Source organism: Cardiocondyla obscurior, linkage group LG22 (genome assembly GCF_019399895.1).
Source record: "Cardiocondyla obscurior isolate alpha-2009 linkage group LG22, Cobs3.1, whole genome shotgun sequence".
NCBI classification, from domain to species: Eukaryota; Metazoa; Arthropoda; class Insecta; order Hymenoptera; family Formicidae; genus Cardiocondyla; species Cardiocondyla obscurior.
Window position 1 is genome coordinate 1,082,455 of NC_091885.1, and position 17,485 is coordinate 1,099,939.

The 17,485-nt window shown below is 39.6% G+C and overlaps 2 protein-coding genes across 3 annotated transcripts in view; one reads left to right on the plus strand and one right to left on the minus strand.

Annotated features, from left to right (window-relative positions):
- Nucleotides 1-17,485, plus strand: part of LOC139111096 (uncharacterized) — a 173,924-nt gene that overhangs the window by 85,926 nt on the left and 70,513 nt on the right. The window contains exons 6-8 of the mRNA XM_070671182.1: nt 4,541-4,647; nt 4,744-4,861; nt 5,025-5,057. Of these exons, the coding sequence (XP_070527283.1) occupies nt 4,541-4,647; nt 4,744-4,861; nt 5,025-5,057 (258 nt within the window). The remainder of the gene's footprint in view (nt 1-4,540; nt 4,648-4,743; nt 4,862-5,024; nt 5,058-17,485) is intronic.
- Nucleotides 1-17,485, minus strand: part of LOC139111095 (cell adhesion molecule 2) — an 80,532-nt gene that overhangs the window by 11,667 nt on the left and 51,380 nt on the right. For both annotated transcript variants that reach the window (XM_070671181.1, XM_070671180.1), the window contains 2 exons: nt 10,908-11,043; nt 3,524-3,657 (listed from right to left, as the gene is read on the minus strand). In XM_070671181.1, the coding sequence (XP_070527282.1) occupies nt 3,524-3,657; nt 10,908-11,043 (270 nt within the window). The remainder of the gene's footprint in view (nt 1-3,523; nt 3,658-10,907; nt 11,044-17,485) is intronic.

Sequence of the window (17,485 nt, forward strand, 5' to 3'; positions counted from 1 at the left end):
CCGTTGACGTAATATAATTCGCGATTCTCGATTGGTAAGGCAATGGCTGGTAAAGTAATGGCTGTAACATAATTGTTGCCCGCAAACAAGCACACAGTCTTGAACTAGACTCCGGCCAAACAGGCAGGCGCGAACAAACACGAATGATTAATTGCTCCGTGTTCATCGAAGTAAGTTTATTCCGTAATTATTTATTCGCTCTCACGGGGGTTCGATCTAAATAGGTATTTCGGTTAAAAAATGCTACCGCGAATTAAAAAAAAAAAAAAAAACATTTTAGAGTGACGTGAAAGTAATCGATGTAATGGAAATGATTAACCCGAAGTATGATCGATAAACGGTCATTCAAGAAAGAGACGTTTTTTTTTCTTTTTTTTTTTCCACGCACGAGCTGATGATATCTACTCAGCTAGAAAGAATTCATTAGTACCCACGAAATTACTTTCGATCCGTCGCCGTCTCTTGCAGCCGCGAACCACGACCGTGACATAATATTCGTTGTAAAGCCTACGAGAAATGCCTCCGGAGGCATTACAAGTCTACAACGACGTAGAACACTTCCTTTTATAGCAACATAATTCGTAAAAATACTCGTTTGGCCGGAATGGCGACGGTCTTCAAGAAGTGCTGCCATTTTCGCAGCTCTTATACGACGACAAAGGGTTAAGAAGCGCATGGTTATTACTAAAGTAGGGATTTGGAACACGGCTGGTCTCACCCCTTTTTTTTTTTCTTTTTTTTATCGCGACCGTCCAAAATGACTGTATTTCCTTATAGTATACGGCTAAGAATGTACGAAGTGAGAAAAAGTACGAGAAAAAGTTAAAACCAGCAATTATAATTTATTTAGAATTTTAATACAACGTGGTATTAACAATACGCGTGAAAGTTGATCTTTATTTAATAAAATAATTTTGTTTTCTTTCTTTTTCTTACGTAAAATTATTCGGAGTTTGAAAATAAGTAATCCTTTCGGAATAAACCATGAAGCAGAATAATATTATTAGCGCTCGGAATATTCAATTCGGGCGTGAATAATTGAATAAACGTAAAGCGTAAAATAGCATTAAGTAGATATAAATTTTTATTTGCCGATCGTAAATGCGAAACAACCCGCGGATTTGAAGAATAAAAATCGGATGGGATATTCGGCCGGTCTATCGCCGTTCTTCATCGTCGCTTTACGATGAACAACGATTCTCCCATCATACTGCTCATCCGCGACATATTCCTCAAGTTGGCGAGCGATCGAACTTTTTCCCTTCGCGAGATTACTTGACTCGCGTTAACAGGTTTTTCGAGTCTTGCGACACGAACATTTCCGAAACAATATTACTTGTTAAGTGCTATACTAAACTCGCGCAACTTCTAATGGACGTCGTTGGGAGCGTTGCAAAGTTTTCTTCGAAGGGAAAACGGCTCGAAAGGGCGGGAAGGGAGGAAGCATAAGCGAGGAGGTGTGTTTCCCGCGGAAAAGGGAAGACCGGAGTCCGAAAGATAAGGAAGAAAGTTTCGGGCGCCGCAGCATGCGATTCATCGCGAGGCTCTAAAGGAGCGTCGCTCGTTATATTGGCGTAATCTTCGGGGTCTTTAAAGCTTCGTCGGAAAAGCACTTGCACTTTACGTGACGTGATTTGCCTATTCTCGACGTAAGAGCGTCGTTTATTGACACTTTCCTCTCGCGGTTCCGTCCCTGCCCGTCGCGGCCGACGAGTAATCTCTCGTGTAAACGGTGAAAAAGAGGGGCCCCGTTTCAAGTTTCGCAAATTGAATATTCTCGAGGCGCCGTAAATTTCATGTTTTCGGCGGCGCGTTTACGTTCCGCGGAGAGCAAGAGGGATAAAAGAAACGGTTGTAACACTTACTCCCGTTGTGCTGTTTTAAGTTAATCTAAGAACACAAACAGCGGAGACTGTCAGCGACTTTTTTCTTTTTCTTTTTTTTTTATTTCGCCCAAGTTATAATTGCGGTAATCCTTCTGCTTAAGATAAGATTAATCTGCGTTCCCTTTATAGCGTCACCGATCCTCGCGGATATTATTCTCGGCTCGTCTAAATGGTCCCTGCCGTTCTCGTTAGTAAAACAGACGAAAATAATTCAAGGGAGTTCGCCGCGCGCTAAAAAACCGGAGATATTCTCGCCATTTATCTTCTATGATTTTATCGGACTTCTTCGCTATTCTCGTTCGGAGCCAAGAAGTACGTCCGGGTTTTCTTCACCCGGCAATGCCGATAACGATACATCAATATGCATGCGATAGAAGCTTCGGCGGCCTCGAGCGATAGGAGGATTGAATTATTCGTGACGTGGCGAGAGAAAGGAAACTTTGTAATAATAACGTAAAACGAGAGAAATAAAAATTCCACGCTCCGAATAGAACCTTCTCTTTCCCCCTTCCCGGTCTTTTCCTCCGCCACGCTCGTAACGCTCGCACGCGCGTCCCTTCGTCGATTTATCGCGTGTCCGTTCACCGCGCGAAAAATAGACTAATAAAGTAACGGGCAAGTGTGCCAGATTTAAAAAACACGAGTAAAATAAATGAGCGGGATAAGAACGAAATCCGTTTCTGGATTCATCTGAGATCATCATGCAGCAAAAAGAAGGTAACAATTAAGCGAAGAACTCTCGTGCGAACCCCCTTCATTCTTCTCTCAGCCAGCCTCCTTTATCGCAAAACGCAAATTGACTCCACTTTTGCGCGCCGCGGATTAATTAAAGCGTTGCAGTATTTTTTTTTTCTTTTTTTTTTCTCTCCCTTTTTATTTCTCGGCTCTGCCCTCTTTCTCGACGCGCGCTTTCGACCCCCGTCTTTATCCGATTCGTCGTCATTCCCGCGAAACTGTACAAATGAAAGTGCGAGACTAACGGGCGAAGGAACAATAGATGAGCAAAACCGCGATGTACCACTGATCGCGCATTAGAAGCTTTCCAATCCTGACTATCGGCGCACGGTGGCCGATGTTGCAGTACGAGAGAGAGATACGTTCCGCCGGTCGTTAATTGGAGCTTTGCCTCATCAAGCGTCGCCGTTGCTTACGCGATGAAATCGAGCCACATCGCCGCGACGGTCAAACTCTCACTCGGCTTACCGTGGAACCCCAGCTTGCCCATTCGCTTTCTCTCTCTCTCTCTCTTTCGCTTGTCTCCCATTCTCTCAATGGTTCCCGCCAACGTCCGTGCAACCCCGTCCAACCTCAACGCGTGACTGTTTCTATCCGCCAGTGTTATCCACGTGCTATTTCAGGCTTCAACGTTATACATACACGTCCTATAGATTTTGTGCAAGCCTGGTCACCCGTGCGAATGCATGCTGTAAACGTTCCTATTCGGCGGGGATACAATAATGCAACATCGATCGCGAAACGTTCTATTTTCTCCTCGTTGTATATTCAGTTTGTTTTTACATATGTTAGCTTTGATCAAGACGATCAAAGATCCGGCTCGCCGGACGATATATATCCGCGTTGCGCAACATTTTTCCCCGATGCCGCGACGGGTATAAATGAAATACTATTGCGCTTACTTGCTGCCCATTAACGAACCATCTGAGTTTCGCAGCGGGATGAGACCTGCCGCTGGTGCAATTCAGCGCGAGCACGTCTCCGCTCGCGTACACCTTTTCCTCCCCAGTTATCGTTGGCCTTTCTTGAGGTAGTGCTGCAAAAGAAATTAAGAAAATACTTAGACGTACACGTGGTATATTATGCGTTAATTATAAGACACGGTACTGCTCATTTTAGTTCTTCTAAAGTAACAGACAAAAAAAAATATATAGTACATTTTTTCTTACGCTGTACTAAAATACTGATGCGAAAAAGCGAACACGCAAACATATTTTTTATTACAACTAAACGTTACATTTATTATGATAATGTTTTTTTTTTTTTTTTTTTTTTTTTTAATACGTCCATTGTTAGTTTCTTTATATTAAATTTCACGTTTGTACGTTCCATTAATTTTTTTAAATCAATTTTTCTAATTATTATCGTTTCGTCTCTTTTATAATATTTGTAATGTAATAACTGAGCATTGAAAAGCGCGCTGATTTGCAGTCGCGTTGAAGAAGGGAATATTACATTCAATATTCTCTTACATTATATTACTTCAAAATAATATTCGGCGTTAACTCGTTTGTAGCCTGGCGAATTCGGCGGTGAATATCAGAGCGACAATAATAAACAAAGGCCGGTGGCCTTCGGGCGGCGTAGGCTCGCTCGACGTTACCCCCACCACCCCCGCATACGTGAACCACGAGGCGTACAGGTAGCACGTACGTAGCGGAGCTCCGTACGCAACGAGAGCTCGCGTGGTGGTGGTGGTGGGGAGAGCAAGTCTCACTTACATTCCTTCGCTGGCGGTCGAGCACGCAGTACGTAGTACGAGACGTTCCCGGTTATCACAGTTCTTTTACTTCCCTTGCGACAAGTAATACGCATAGTAATACGTACGTGATATAATAAGTAATATTTGCGATTTTGCGATCGATAATCTGTACCCATTATCTATGATACTAACCACGTGGGAATTTTTTCTGTTGCAGATGGCTTTCCAGAGAAGGAAAAGAGGCCCGAGGACAATCAGACCTACGTCCTACAGACGTTCTGAGAGGAGGACGAGGCCTCGTGCTTCAGCGGAGTCAAGCCATGGGTAAGTATCACTTCTTATTCACGCAAAACAGTTTGCGACGATAATCTGTACTCGTTATCTATGATACTAATTACGTGGGAATTTTTTCTGCTGCAGATGGACTTCCAGAGAAGGAAAGGAGGCTCGAGGACAATCAGCCCTACGTCTTACAGATGTTCTGAGAGGAGGAGGAGGCCTTGGCGAGGCATCGTGCTTCAGCGGAGTCGACCCATGGGTAAATATTACTTTTTATTCACGCAAAACAGTTTGCGACAATCTCAGGCTTTTGTTATTTAATTTTAAATTCAGTTAGAAGAGCACGTAAATTTTTCTTTTTCTAAACAGTGACTCAAATACTTATATCTCTACATTTTAATCGTTTTATTTATTTGTTACAGATACAACTCCGCTGCTGCGCATTGGTCATACTGGTTGGTTGCACGATTTTTTTATATTTAGTCAGTAAGCATTTCGGGTGGGATAATCAAATTATACATTAAAAAATTATCTTGACAATTTAATAAAAATTAATTTAATATAATAAAATAATACCTGATTCTTATTATATCGCGCGCGAAAAAATAAAACATAAAACTAAAGTAATATAACATAAAAAGATAAAAAAAAATATTTCTTGCAAAAGTAGGAGCTTAATTTGTGTGTCATAATTTAACTTTATATTACAGCTATACATATAACATATATTACAGAGCTATACAGCTCTGAAATTAAAGTGCCGTACGCCGAAAGTATAAGTAAAGTAAAGTATAAGTAAAGTAAAGAATACGAACTGTAGCCAGTTCGTCGGCCGTTTACGGGAGTGCGATAGTAGTCGGGCGTGATTTTTTTTATAAACGATTTTTCCAATCGAGAAGGTCCTGAAGTGTTTTATATATAAGTATGTAGATTCTCGGGTTAATAATTAATCGGGCGCGATCGCGAGTGACCAGTGCGCGGAAGGAGGACTCGTCACATCCCATCTGAGAGGATGAGCAGGCCCGGACCGGGCATCCTGCTTCGGCGGAGCAACTCTTAGGTAAGAATAAATTTTTTTAATAAAATATTTATTAAATAAAAACTTCAATTTTTTTGAAATTAATTTTTTATACTGTAATACATGTCTACATTAATGTTTTATTTTATGTTACAGTCACCGGCAGAAATCTTCAACTCCGCTGACGCTCATGCAGATCGGTGAGTCGCATGGTTTTTTCTCTTTTTTTTTTTTTTCTTTAATGCGTTTTGGGGAAAAATATATAACACGTTTAAAAATAATAATAAACATTTTTATATATAAAAAAAAAATCTAACACGGCTTTATTGAGATAGGATAATAATTTAAAATATAATATCGTCTCTAAAAGAAATATAATTTGCGTTATTCGAGAGAAACGGTCTTTTCGGAGACAAAGATAGAGAACACGAGAAAGCAAATCTCAGAATGCGTCTGCTTATCTCAGCTTATTCGCCCAAGACGTCTAAATCCCGCATTGTTCCGACGGCATAAAAAAATAGCGTCGCTCTTTGAGAACTTTACGCGGTAAGGCGTATAAAGTCGGGAGCACCATTAGCAAGAAGTTTTACTGCTACTAAACGCGTTTATTAACCGAGCTTTAGATCTCGTGCATTTTAAATTTTGGCGTATACGTGCCGCCCTCGTTAATGTTCCTCATAATGAAGCGGCCGTACAATACGGCGTCGCGTAGACACGATTAATAGTCAAAGCTGCGAAAGTGAGCTCCATAAGAATGCATCGGGGATTATGTAGGCTCGCTTGGGAAACACGTGCAAAATTTACGACGACGAACGAAGTCGAACACGCGTTTGTTTGACGCGTATATTTTCCGCTAGACAGGGAATTCACTTGAATAGAAAATATATGCCTTCATGTTAGCTTTATTTAATATTCACGTCAAAATTTGATATAAATTTTTAACTTTATTTGAAACGAGAATAATTTTATGATTTTTACGGGGCTGCACGTTTTTAGTAACAAATTTAGAATTAAAAAAGTTTTGCGCGGTGGTTATTTTCAAAATTTTTCTTTTTTCCTTTTTTTTCTTTTTTTTTTGGTAAAATTACACGCAAAAATGTTTGTAAAATATACGTGTAGCGTAAAAAGACGTTTATAGTATTGCACAAATCATTTTCTTATAATTTCTCTCCAAGTTAAAGACGATTAATTAAAATGTCGTTTTTACTAAGGCGTGAAACTAATATTGAATCGATGAAAGATCGCATACATAATAAGTGTGATTTCGTAAGTTCATGTAATCTAATTTTGACGAACATTATAATTACTTGGATTGTACGTGAAGGCAGTAGAGGCTAATTTAAGACGATTCGTTTCTATTAAAATCATTCTCGATAAGTATCCCGATAAAAATGCATCTTGCAGATAAGCTTTTTAAAGCTGCCACGACACTCCGTTCAGAATATTCAACGAAGTTTTCCTTCGTTCCGAGTTTTAAAATAATCATCTAGCCGATGATTTATCCGACTGTCGTTTCCATCGAAATATTATTTCCAGTTGACAATAGATATTTGTTCTTATTTTTAGTCGATTAATTTCAAATGAATTGAGTTGTAGGGAAAATTATTTTGCCGCAAAAAGCATTTTCGTTTTCGTTTCACACATTCGACTAAGTGTAATAAATTATTATCGAAGAACTATTTTTTTTTAATATATATAATATACAGACGTTCTTTTAATCTATTTTTTTTTTTTTTTAATACTCGATTTTGCAATGGAAAAAGTTTTTCTGGCAAAAATCAAATAATTCTAATATTAATATTAATGCGAAAGAGTGGACACAGGACATTGATCAAACAGCAAGTTCCTATGCAATGAACTCTCGGCATGTTTTAACGTTTGGTAATAAAGTTATCGTCTTGCTAGCATGGCGGCGAAATAAATTCGAATAATTCACGCTCGCTTACTCCCGTTGAAACGCATTCGCTCGACACGACGAAAACGCGATCGAACTCGCACGTTAGCGAGAAGAGATGAGACGGAAAAAAAAGAATAAGTGCAAAAACTCGACCGCTAGGATAAAGTAAGGCGTAATCAGCCATGAAAACGCAATCAGATATCTATTTTTATGCGAACAAAAGAAAAAAAGGATAGCTGTGTCCGACAGGGAAAAAAAAAAAAAAAGAAACAGTTAAAGCATCTCCGATACGAAATCCACAATCCTCTAACTCCGAGTTTATCTTATATTTATATGTGATGCGAATAGAAAATCGGATATTTTATTTCTGTATCTCGTGTCCGATTACACTGAATTTTTCGTGACGATTCGCGGAAGTTAGGATTCGTAGCAATCGCGAGTGAGAGGCCGCAAGGTGAGCGACGCGGGTTATCGATCTTTCCGTAGGCCAGCGCGAGGTAGGAAAATTCGTCGCGAAGATGCAGCGAGAGACGAAAAGCCGACAGGCCGGCGAAACTTGGCACGACGACAGCCTCCTCGAGCCTCCTACAACGATCTTAAAACTCACCCCCCATTTCTATCCTGGCACTCTTCCTTTAGCCTCCAACGAGCATCCCCGGGTCTCTTTCTCTTTTTCCGTCCTCGGCGTAGACCCGCGATGGCCTCGGCGGCGCTCAGTTACGGCTTAAGACTTACGACGCCGTAATATTTATCGCGTTTCGACGGCTTTATGCACACTTAAACTTTAACGCCCGCGCGTCGCTCGGGCAAATATCGTACTCCTCGCGGGCGAAAACGTGCGTCCGCGCTCGCCTCCCTTTTTCTCTTTTCTCGGGTCGCCCGGCAAAGACAAGGTGAGAAATAACGGCGCCGGGTCTTTCATTCCGGATTCTGCAACTTAGCACTTTTCACGTCTCGGCGTCGTGTCAGAGGAGCGCGGCGTCGTGATACCGACCTCCGCGTGCAATTTAACTCTCTCTCGCATTAGCAAAACCAATCGTCGCGCAATTTTGCTTCAGACGTTCGATATTCAAGGCAATAGGTATACCTATACGTATCCCGGCGGTCGACAATCATAAACGTGCATATACTTCAATAACGCGATTACATAAAATTTTTTTTTTCCTTTTTTTTTTTTTTACGAGCACATTGATATAAAACTGTTATTTATATCGCGTAAAAAGTAATTATTTTTCCAATCAAAATTGCTTCGTAGGCTCTTATTATGCGCTTTATATTTGTCGGCGCCCGACAACGCGAAATGCAAAATTATTAAATTCTATTAATAACATTTCATCCGGCGAATTACACGTCCGCTTTTAAATATATCTCCTATATTGAATTGTTAACGACGTACGCGAAATTATTTTTGTTTCGCGCAATGTAACGTTAACTTCCGCACGGGCGGATAACCGTTTGAGGAATTAACTGAAGAATAAATGCGCTTAATTTGCGCGTTGCAGTTTCACATCTCGACTATTTTCTTTCTGCAATAATTCCCAAAATCCGTTCACCGCAACCCACCACTTTGCCGTTCACGAATTATATTCATTTGCTAACGGAGGGGCGGGAGGGAGGGGAGGGTGGTACACTGTGTGTTGTGGCGAAATAATTATAAGACGATTACGTCTGCCAATAGCGGGGCGAGTCCCACGTAATCGTGTCTACCTTCCTTCGTCGAATCGCCTGCGCTGAGGTGAGTTAATATCCAACTCGGAGCCACTATGTACTATGGTATCGCCCACTTTGACCGTATGATAATCCTATTGCAACGGATATCGCATCTGGCGTGTGCTTGAGATAATTAGATACGCTTCCTTTGATCCTCGTAAGAACGACGTACGCACCTACACGCACGACCGCATAGATTGTGCATTCGCCGCGAATTAAATTCATCAGTCCCCCGAAACGTCACGCGGAAATCACGTGTCGCGATTATCAGTCAGAGATATAATTGGAGATATAGAGAGAGAGAAAGAGGGAGAGAAAGTCCACAAAAAAAATGTTACCGCGACAATATCTGTATATTGCTCCATTCCGTTTCTCCATTTACTATTTTGTTATACTTCTGCTTTGTCACGAGACAAATCTGTTGTATTTGCAATATTATCGGCTCTGTATATCTGTATCATTGTTGTATTGCGTAGCGCAGTTGATAAAAGAGTGCGTTCAGAGAAATCGCAGGATGCACACAGATCAAATAACAGAAGAATAACAGACAAACAAAAAAAGAGGGCAGATGACGTTTTCATGCGCAGATTATTGATGAATTTGTAACTCCGCGCGAGCACGTACGTACGTTTGATGGCGCAATCAAATAAAGAGCTGAACGATTAATCAATCAAACTGTTATTCGTTTACCCGCTTGAACTGGTCAGTGGAGCAAACGATTATCTGTTTGTCCATCTAATCAATGAAGCGATTATATGCCTGTTTTTATCTATTACGAGATAACGAAAAAAAAAAAATCTGAAATACGCGAATATAAATAATTGAAACGGAAGGATCACTTGAATGAATACGAACAGACTTTAAAAATTTAATATTCCCCGTTCTATTATCTTATTCATCAAAGTAATGATTTTTCAGACGACTTTAATACCCGCGTTTGTATAATAAGTGTTTCCAGAACTAGAAATTTTTTTATTATAATGTAGCAATTCGGAAAAGGAGAGGATATAACTATACTAAATTAAATTAAATTTATATTTGCTTTAATTCCTTTGATTTTGTAGTACAAATTAAATTAATTAAAAAAGATTAATACAATAATATTGGACGTTTTCAAATTGTTCCTTTCATCACTTTTGATCTCAATCAACGCGATTCTTTTTAACACGGTTGTCGGCATCATCCTTTATATTTTTCCACTCGTTTGAATTCTATTAAAGATCGGCCGTGCCGACGGTACGAGACTGACATTAGGTAATTACCGGCTAGTAGATTGTCTTGCGAGTAATACTGAATCTCAGTAGCACTTGCAAACTTGTACGATGCTGTAATCTGATATCGCCAGCACTCCGGCGGTGAGTTGCCGTTAATTTCGCGAACTAATCGGTCCATTGAAGCTAGATGAACGTGTAAAGCGGTAGTGAATTCACAGTTAGAGCGAGCCCTCGGCGGACTCGTCAAGGATGATGGAATATCACGAAAGATAACGGCAAGTATCGACTGCTCGTTTCCCTCCGTAAGGCTACGCGGTCGTTCTTCTCTTTCTCTCTGTCCCGCTTGCGGCACGCTGCTGCCGAACTCGACCAGCGCCGTAGTCTTTAGTCGAGTTACCAAAGGGGTAGTAGACGACGCGGTCGCGTTCAAAGCATTATTAATTAAACGCGACACCGGCCCACTCACCTATGACCTCCATTCTCGCCTCGGCGCTGACTGTGTTAAAGCTCGGCCCTTCTCCGTTAACTTCGCATTTGTATACGCCGCTGGCATGGAGATTTGCGTCTTGCAGCATCACTGTGTGATCATCCGAGCGAGCTCTCTGAAACAGAAGGCGGCGACTTCTTACATGCGCAATAATAGGTTCGGAAAAAAAAAAAATATATACCAAGAAGTATCGTTAAAATAAAAAATACCGACTCGCGGACAGATATATAAATTGCGAACAAATAAAGTACATTAAAAGTAAATGAAGCGAGCACGTATATCGCGGGAGTTGCGTTTAAATGGCGAGGAGACATTTATTATTTTCGTATTGTGTTAGAATTTATTTGGAAACCGGAATACTCGTCAATTGTTGAAGAAACGGAAATATAAATATTTGAGGGCTTTAACAGTTGAAAATAAGCTGCGTTTAAAAAGTGGTATAAAAGTTGTACGTCAAAAATACATGAGGCAAACGAAACGGTAAAAGGCGAATATTATTGCCGACAGTGCAATTAATTTTTAAAACCAGGTCTTTTATCGCGAGCTATTATTAAGACTGTGGTATAAAAGTTTGATAATATCGTGAATGAAGGCGGATTATAAAATTTCGATGAGGAGATATATTTAAAATATGTCTGCGGAGAACGTGATGGTAAAAGATGGACTTGACGGACTTTGCGATTCTTCCGAGCTATTTGACGGCGTTTAGTCGTGGTATAATTCGTGTCATTACGGTAGAGCGGATCGGCGGGACATCGACTTTACGAGTCATTTAGTTTTTAGAGCAATGAATCGTGCCGGAGCAGTTACGTTGTTACAAATGGCGGCCGCAGATCGCGCATGATTACGAAGTTGTTTTCTTTTTCTCGTGGATCTTGCGCGATCTCCGACTTTAAAAGACTCCCTTCTCGCGTTCGCTTTTTATTTTTATTATTATTACTTTTTATTTTTAAATTGTATTACAAGGCTCGTATATTATGCTCTGGTCAAACTTATGCGCCAGTTGAGAAAAGAAATTAACAGGCAAATTGAACTTTTAGGACTTTTATGAATTGTTTAAAGAGTCTTATCCAGGGACAGATCTATCAGAAAATTTTTTGATATAATTAAAAACGTTAACGTAAAATTAATGTTGTATAGAGAATTCTTTCTGCGTCAGACGTAATCGTACAAATGCCGAAAAAGCTCCGCATTATGTTAAATTTTTTATGCAAGTAGAAAATGTCGCGCCAACAAAGTTGATTATTTTTTTTCCCCGTCGATTTTCAAATGTAGAATTCTTTTAAATTAAAAAAAAAGCACGGATGAGAAAAATGTAGCTTGAGAAATAAAATGAAGCTAGTGAATTCGATATTGGAACAATATCGGTGGGTAAATATCAAGAAAGTTCTGCTTTCTCTCCCAAATGAATTGCAAATATTCTTTTCCTCATAGCTTTGAATCAACATGGTCGACCTATTATATAATTATCGCACAATAATTTAATTCAATTACGGCGCAAGGAATTGAGCTGTTGCAAATCTAAAAAAGCAATTTTGTCCATCTATCTAAAAGGCAAATATGGAAATTCAATTTTATATAGAACGATCCGGCTGGCACTTGGATCGTATATAAAGAAATATATATGCGCACTTAAACGAGCGAGCAAATATACGCGCTTATTCCATTTATAACGGCACATATACATATACATATATACATATATATGTATCGCGCATCTCGCCGTAGTCGGTCTATAGTAGGTCGGTGCAACGAGTTTAAGAATTATGCGGCGCAGAAGCGAGTCTTTGGGTGTTCACGAAGCGGAAAATTGGAACACTTCTTTGCTATTCGAGTTTATGGAAAATACACTGCAGATATGTTCACTATGACAACTTGCCAGTTTCGCGACGGAACTTAAAAGCTTTCAAAACTGATGTTCGAAGCAACGAATCCGATTTGCCTCCGTGATAGATTTTAATAATTGCACTGATTGCAACGCATCCCGTATAATAATACTTTTAATAATAAATAATTCAAAGTAAGCGCGTTAAGATCGATTTACACATATCCGTTCCGCTTTCGTTCCACACCGGTAAAATCGAATTCAACTATTTACGCATATTCGTATCGTATTCTGCCATCCGAATGCTTTATAGTGCTGCTGACTGACGCTAAATGACACTCGAATATTGTCAATCGGACATAATTAAAACATAAAAATCTTATAAAAATTGTATTTAATAATTAATTTGGTTCTCCAAAATGGTTCAGGATTTAATTTGAAATAGATATATCCTTTTCGTTGCTATAATTTATTCGTGCAATCTTTTATTTTCAACCTAATTTTATTGCAAAATATAAAGAATTACCGAAAATGTAGCGCTTGAAATGTCTCGTAATGTGTCGTAGCGTAAACGAAAATTTTTTTCGCCACGTACTTATTTATACTTCGCTAACAGACCTTCCGCAATGTTCGCTCGACTGCCGAAATCGCTGGGCAAACCGGTTCTTGCCGTCCGCCACCCGTGCGTCCTCCACCTTGCGAATTTCGAGCGCAAGGTGCCGGTCAGATGTAAACACACGCACGCACTCACCCTACCGCGGCGATCCGTGGGTTCGTCGAACGCCTCGTAAGATCGGCACACAACAGTAGACTAATACGCGACGAAAAACGTTCAGATATCTAGCTTTTCTAGCTCGTTATCGGCTAATAATAATTATGTAACATCTAGTACGTTTTGGGTGTTACATTTCTGGCTCAGTGCGGAACGGTTTTGTTAGACAGCCGCGGGATAAACTACGGATCGGCTGGCTGATCGTTAGATAATGGTTAGGCTCAATTTCCGCTCGGATAGTAAGTTTGAAAACACGCGGATAGTGGGATGAGTACGCTGATTCATTGTTGTAGAAACGTCTATTTGTCGATAAATTATCGAGAGGCTTATCCTGAAATACCTAACGTGAACGATCGCAGAATTATATTGGATCGAATGAAAGAAGAATGTACGTTGTAGAGAAACGGTGGGAAAGATAAACGCCGTTACCGATAGAAAGGCATCGCGCCGCGGTACCCTGATGCGGGAGAAATCCGCGGTATCCGAAAACTTTTCAGGAAATACTTTTCATGGGTGCGATAAAACTTTGCGGAACCGTGAGAAAGTAAGTAAGCACTGTCTTTCGACGTTCAGCCAAACATCTTTAAAGATAGCGAAAGTGTCGAAATTGCTATGAATACGTAAACGTGTGGATGCTAATAAATTAATATAACAAAATTAATAAGTTACTTTACTTTTTATTAATAATCTCATATTTTATTTATTACGTAAATAGCGCGCCAGATCGATTAAATTACATTAATAGTATTTCTTAATCACATTAAATCGTTCTTTAAAGATGATTCGGTACATTTGAAATAAAAAATAAAAATCGATTTATCTTTAAGCGCAGATAAGAAATATTATAATATATAACAAAGTCTCGCGACAGGTTTATAGAAATTACAGTATATTAACAAGAAAGAATATGTATCTTTAAAATTCTACATTTTTAATTATTCACTTTAATGTAACATTTAAAATTAGAATCGTTTCTTTTCTTTTGCTAGTTTAATTAAAAAAAAAAAAAAAAATAGAAAAGAAAACGCAGACATTTTTATTAATATCGCAGTGCTTACTTCGGCTTGCATTATCAGTTGTATTTTCTAACGATGAGAATACCGAGAACGAGTCTGTTATAAGTGGAACATATCAACTTCGCGATCTTTACGAGAAAATTCAAGAGGGTGAAAGTAGGATCGAAAAGTCGGAAGGGTCGAACATAAGGGAAAGAAGGTCGAGTAATACGTTCCTACGTTCCGGGGAAATTTTATTACCGGCAGTAACACGTTCAGAGATTTTTCCTAGCAATAGGAAAGTACAAACGCGGGGGTTCCAAGAGGAACGGAAATGCGAGAAAGGGAGGCGGCTCCCCCGGCCGCGATCACGTGGAGGAAGTCACGAAGTATAAACGACGTGGTTCCTGCGCAACAACGTTGACGTTTATCTCGTAGTAAAGGCGCTGTCGGACATAGAGTTCTTACGCCGACAAATCAATTTACGTCCCTCGAGAAAAGTTTCGCGAAAACAAGAGGGGAAATGACGGCGGGTGGTAGAGACCGTGAGAATCGTATTACCGCCGACAATATTTCCCACCGGTAGCAACTCGTTCCTCAAACGTTTCACTTCTGTTCGGAAATGATAAGCTGGAGGGGTCAAGGTGGGCATACATTCATCTCGAGAAAGTTCGGAACGATCAATTCAAGTCGATCGGTATCGACACTCCATTTTCGCTAATCCGGTTTTAACGTAATGAAAAAGTAAACCGTCCGTTTGATTTATATTAAAGAATTAAGATTGATCGATTAGCCGCATTAATAACTCGCGAGCCTGTGGGTAACTGCAAATTTTGTTGCAAAAAAAAAGAAAAAGAAAAAAAATAAAATAAAATCTCATAACAGCGAACTTCTGTTATACGTATAACAAAGGTAAAGTGCGTTCGAGCTTAGCTAGAAGAGGGAGTCCATAAACTAGCGGTTTACTGGATCGAATCGAAAAAGCAGTCGACAGCGAAGAGAGAAACGCGCGATAACTTCCTCAAAGCATCCGAGATTGTTTGTTGGCATCGCTACGGAAGTTTCGCGGGAACTTGAACGAAGGGGAGTCAGATAGATAGATAGATAGATGGAGAAATAGATAGATAGGCAACGAGAGAGGAGATAGAGAGAGAGAGAGAGGAAAGGAGGAAAAGAGGATGGATTAAGAAAGATAGAAAGTTTATCTAGAAAATAGGTGCACACTTCTAGCACATCGCGAGAGATCCAGCTGTTGATTCGTTCTCGATGAAATTTCAGACTCGAGTTGGCAGGTAATTTCAAAGCCGCGCGTTACTTCCTCTTCCTCCACCGTCTCTATATCTTTCTCTCTCTTCCTCTCTTTCGTTCTCGCTATTTCTCTCTTTCTCACACTTTTCCCCAATTCTCTCTTTCTTGCTTACTTTATATCTATGCGTCTTCTTTTCTCAACTACGTTCCTACGTAGCTCATCTTTTTCATCATTTTTCCAAGCACCTCGGAATCTCTCTCGGTTTTACGGCAAATTAGCAAGCGCCATTCAAGCCATGCATCCGTGCCCGATGAAGGTAAACGCGATTACGCGAACGGGTGAGGTGAAAACAATTTTTACATTAGTTGCCCTTTCACGCGTCTGAAAAATCTAGGAAAATCCTTCCGGAACTGCCTTAGACTGCGAGATTCGTTAATGCTACTTTATTATCCGCATTATTTGCTATGGGAATATTAGGATAGGATATGCATGAAATGATTGCAGAACGAGAAAAATGATGTTAATTCAAGTTCTCCGGTTGAGTCGTTTTCTTTCAAACTGCCAATAGTTAAAAAAAAAAAAGAAAAGAAAAGAAAATGCAACATCCACAGTAATTTCAAGAGGGAAAAATAAAAACGCACAGAGATATTAATGATATAAATATTTCGGGTAATTTTTTATTATAATAATTTTAATGTAAAAACATCTAAAAAAGTAAGTTACGAACTGATATTTAAATAGTTTATCATATGCATTTTTTTCTTATACTTTCTCTACAAATTTTTTATCGTAAATTTTGCGGAATAAAAGATAAGTATTTTCACTTATTAAAAAAAAAAAAAAAAAAATGACCCAGTGATATTATTTCAGAAGCACGTTTTTTTATCAAGATTCGCCGTAAATATTTTACGTCAATTATTATTTTATTATAATTGACATTATTTTATTAATTGTGTTTAAAAAATTTATATTAGAACGCACGATGCACTATTTTACTTCTCGCAGTAGTTAGAATAATTTGGTAGTCGATCAAAGAGACGCGTGCTAAACTAGCGAAAATTAATTTTAACCGAAGGAAGATTAAAGTGATAATTATTCATAATATAGCCAAGTTAAAGACGAGCTGATTATTGATCAGCTTCGAAAAATATAATTTGCGATTTAATAGTAAGTTCGCCGTGAAAAAAAGTTACAAATAGATTTAGAAAAATGATGGACGGGCCGACGTTCGGAGAAGGTATTTATAATAAAGAATAGCGGAGTACTTTGCAGTTCCTTTTGTTCGTTCCGCGATTAACGACGTCATATCCTGTTAAATTTGCGTGGTCCCTCACACTTTAATACACGTTAGAAATCAGACATGAACGGCAGCGGCGAGTAGACACGATCGCTTTTGTCCACGAAGAATTTTCTTCGCTGATATCGGGGGAACTATTGGACCGAGCCAGATTAATAGTCCGCTATCCAATACAGAAGGCTCGAAAGATCGGCGGCTGGGCGGGCACGGGGGATGAACCGATTCGCCTCACGTAATGCTCGTTACACGTCGGACGATATTAACGAGCACCAAGGAGGGCGGAACTTTCGTGCCATCGAAAACGTGAATCGGAAGCGGACGCATCGTCTCGAGAATCGAGACGATCCTTCGCAGCGCACGATCCGTCGCGGGGATGTCAGATCTGTATTTTACAAATATGATGGCTCACGATCGTATCA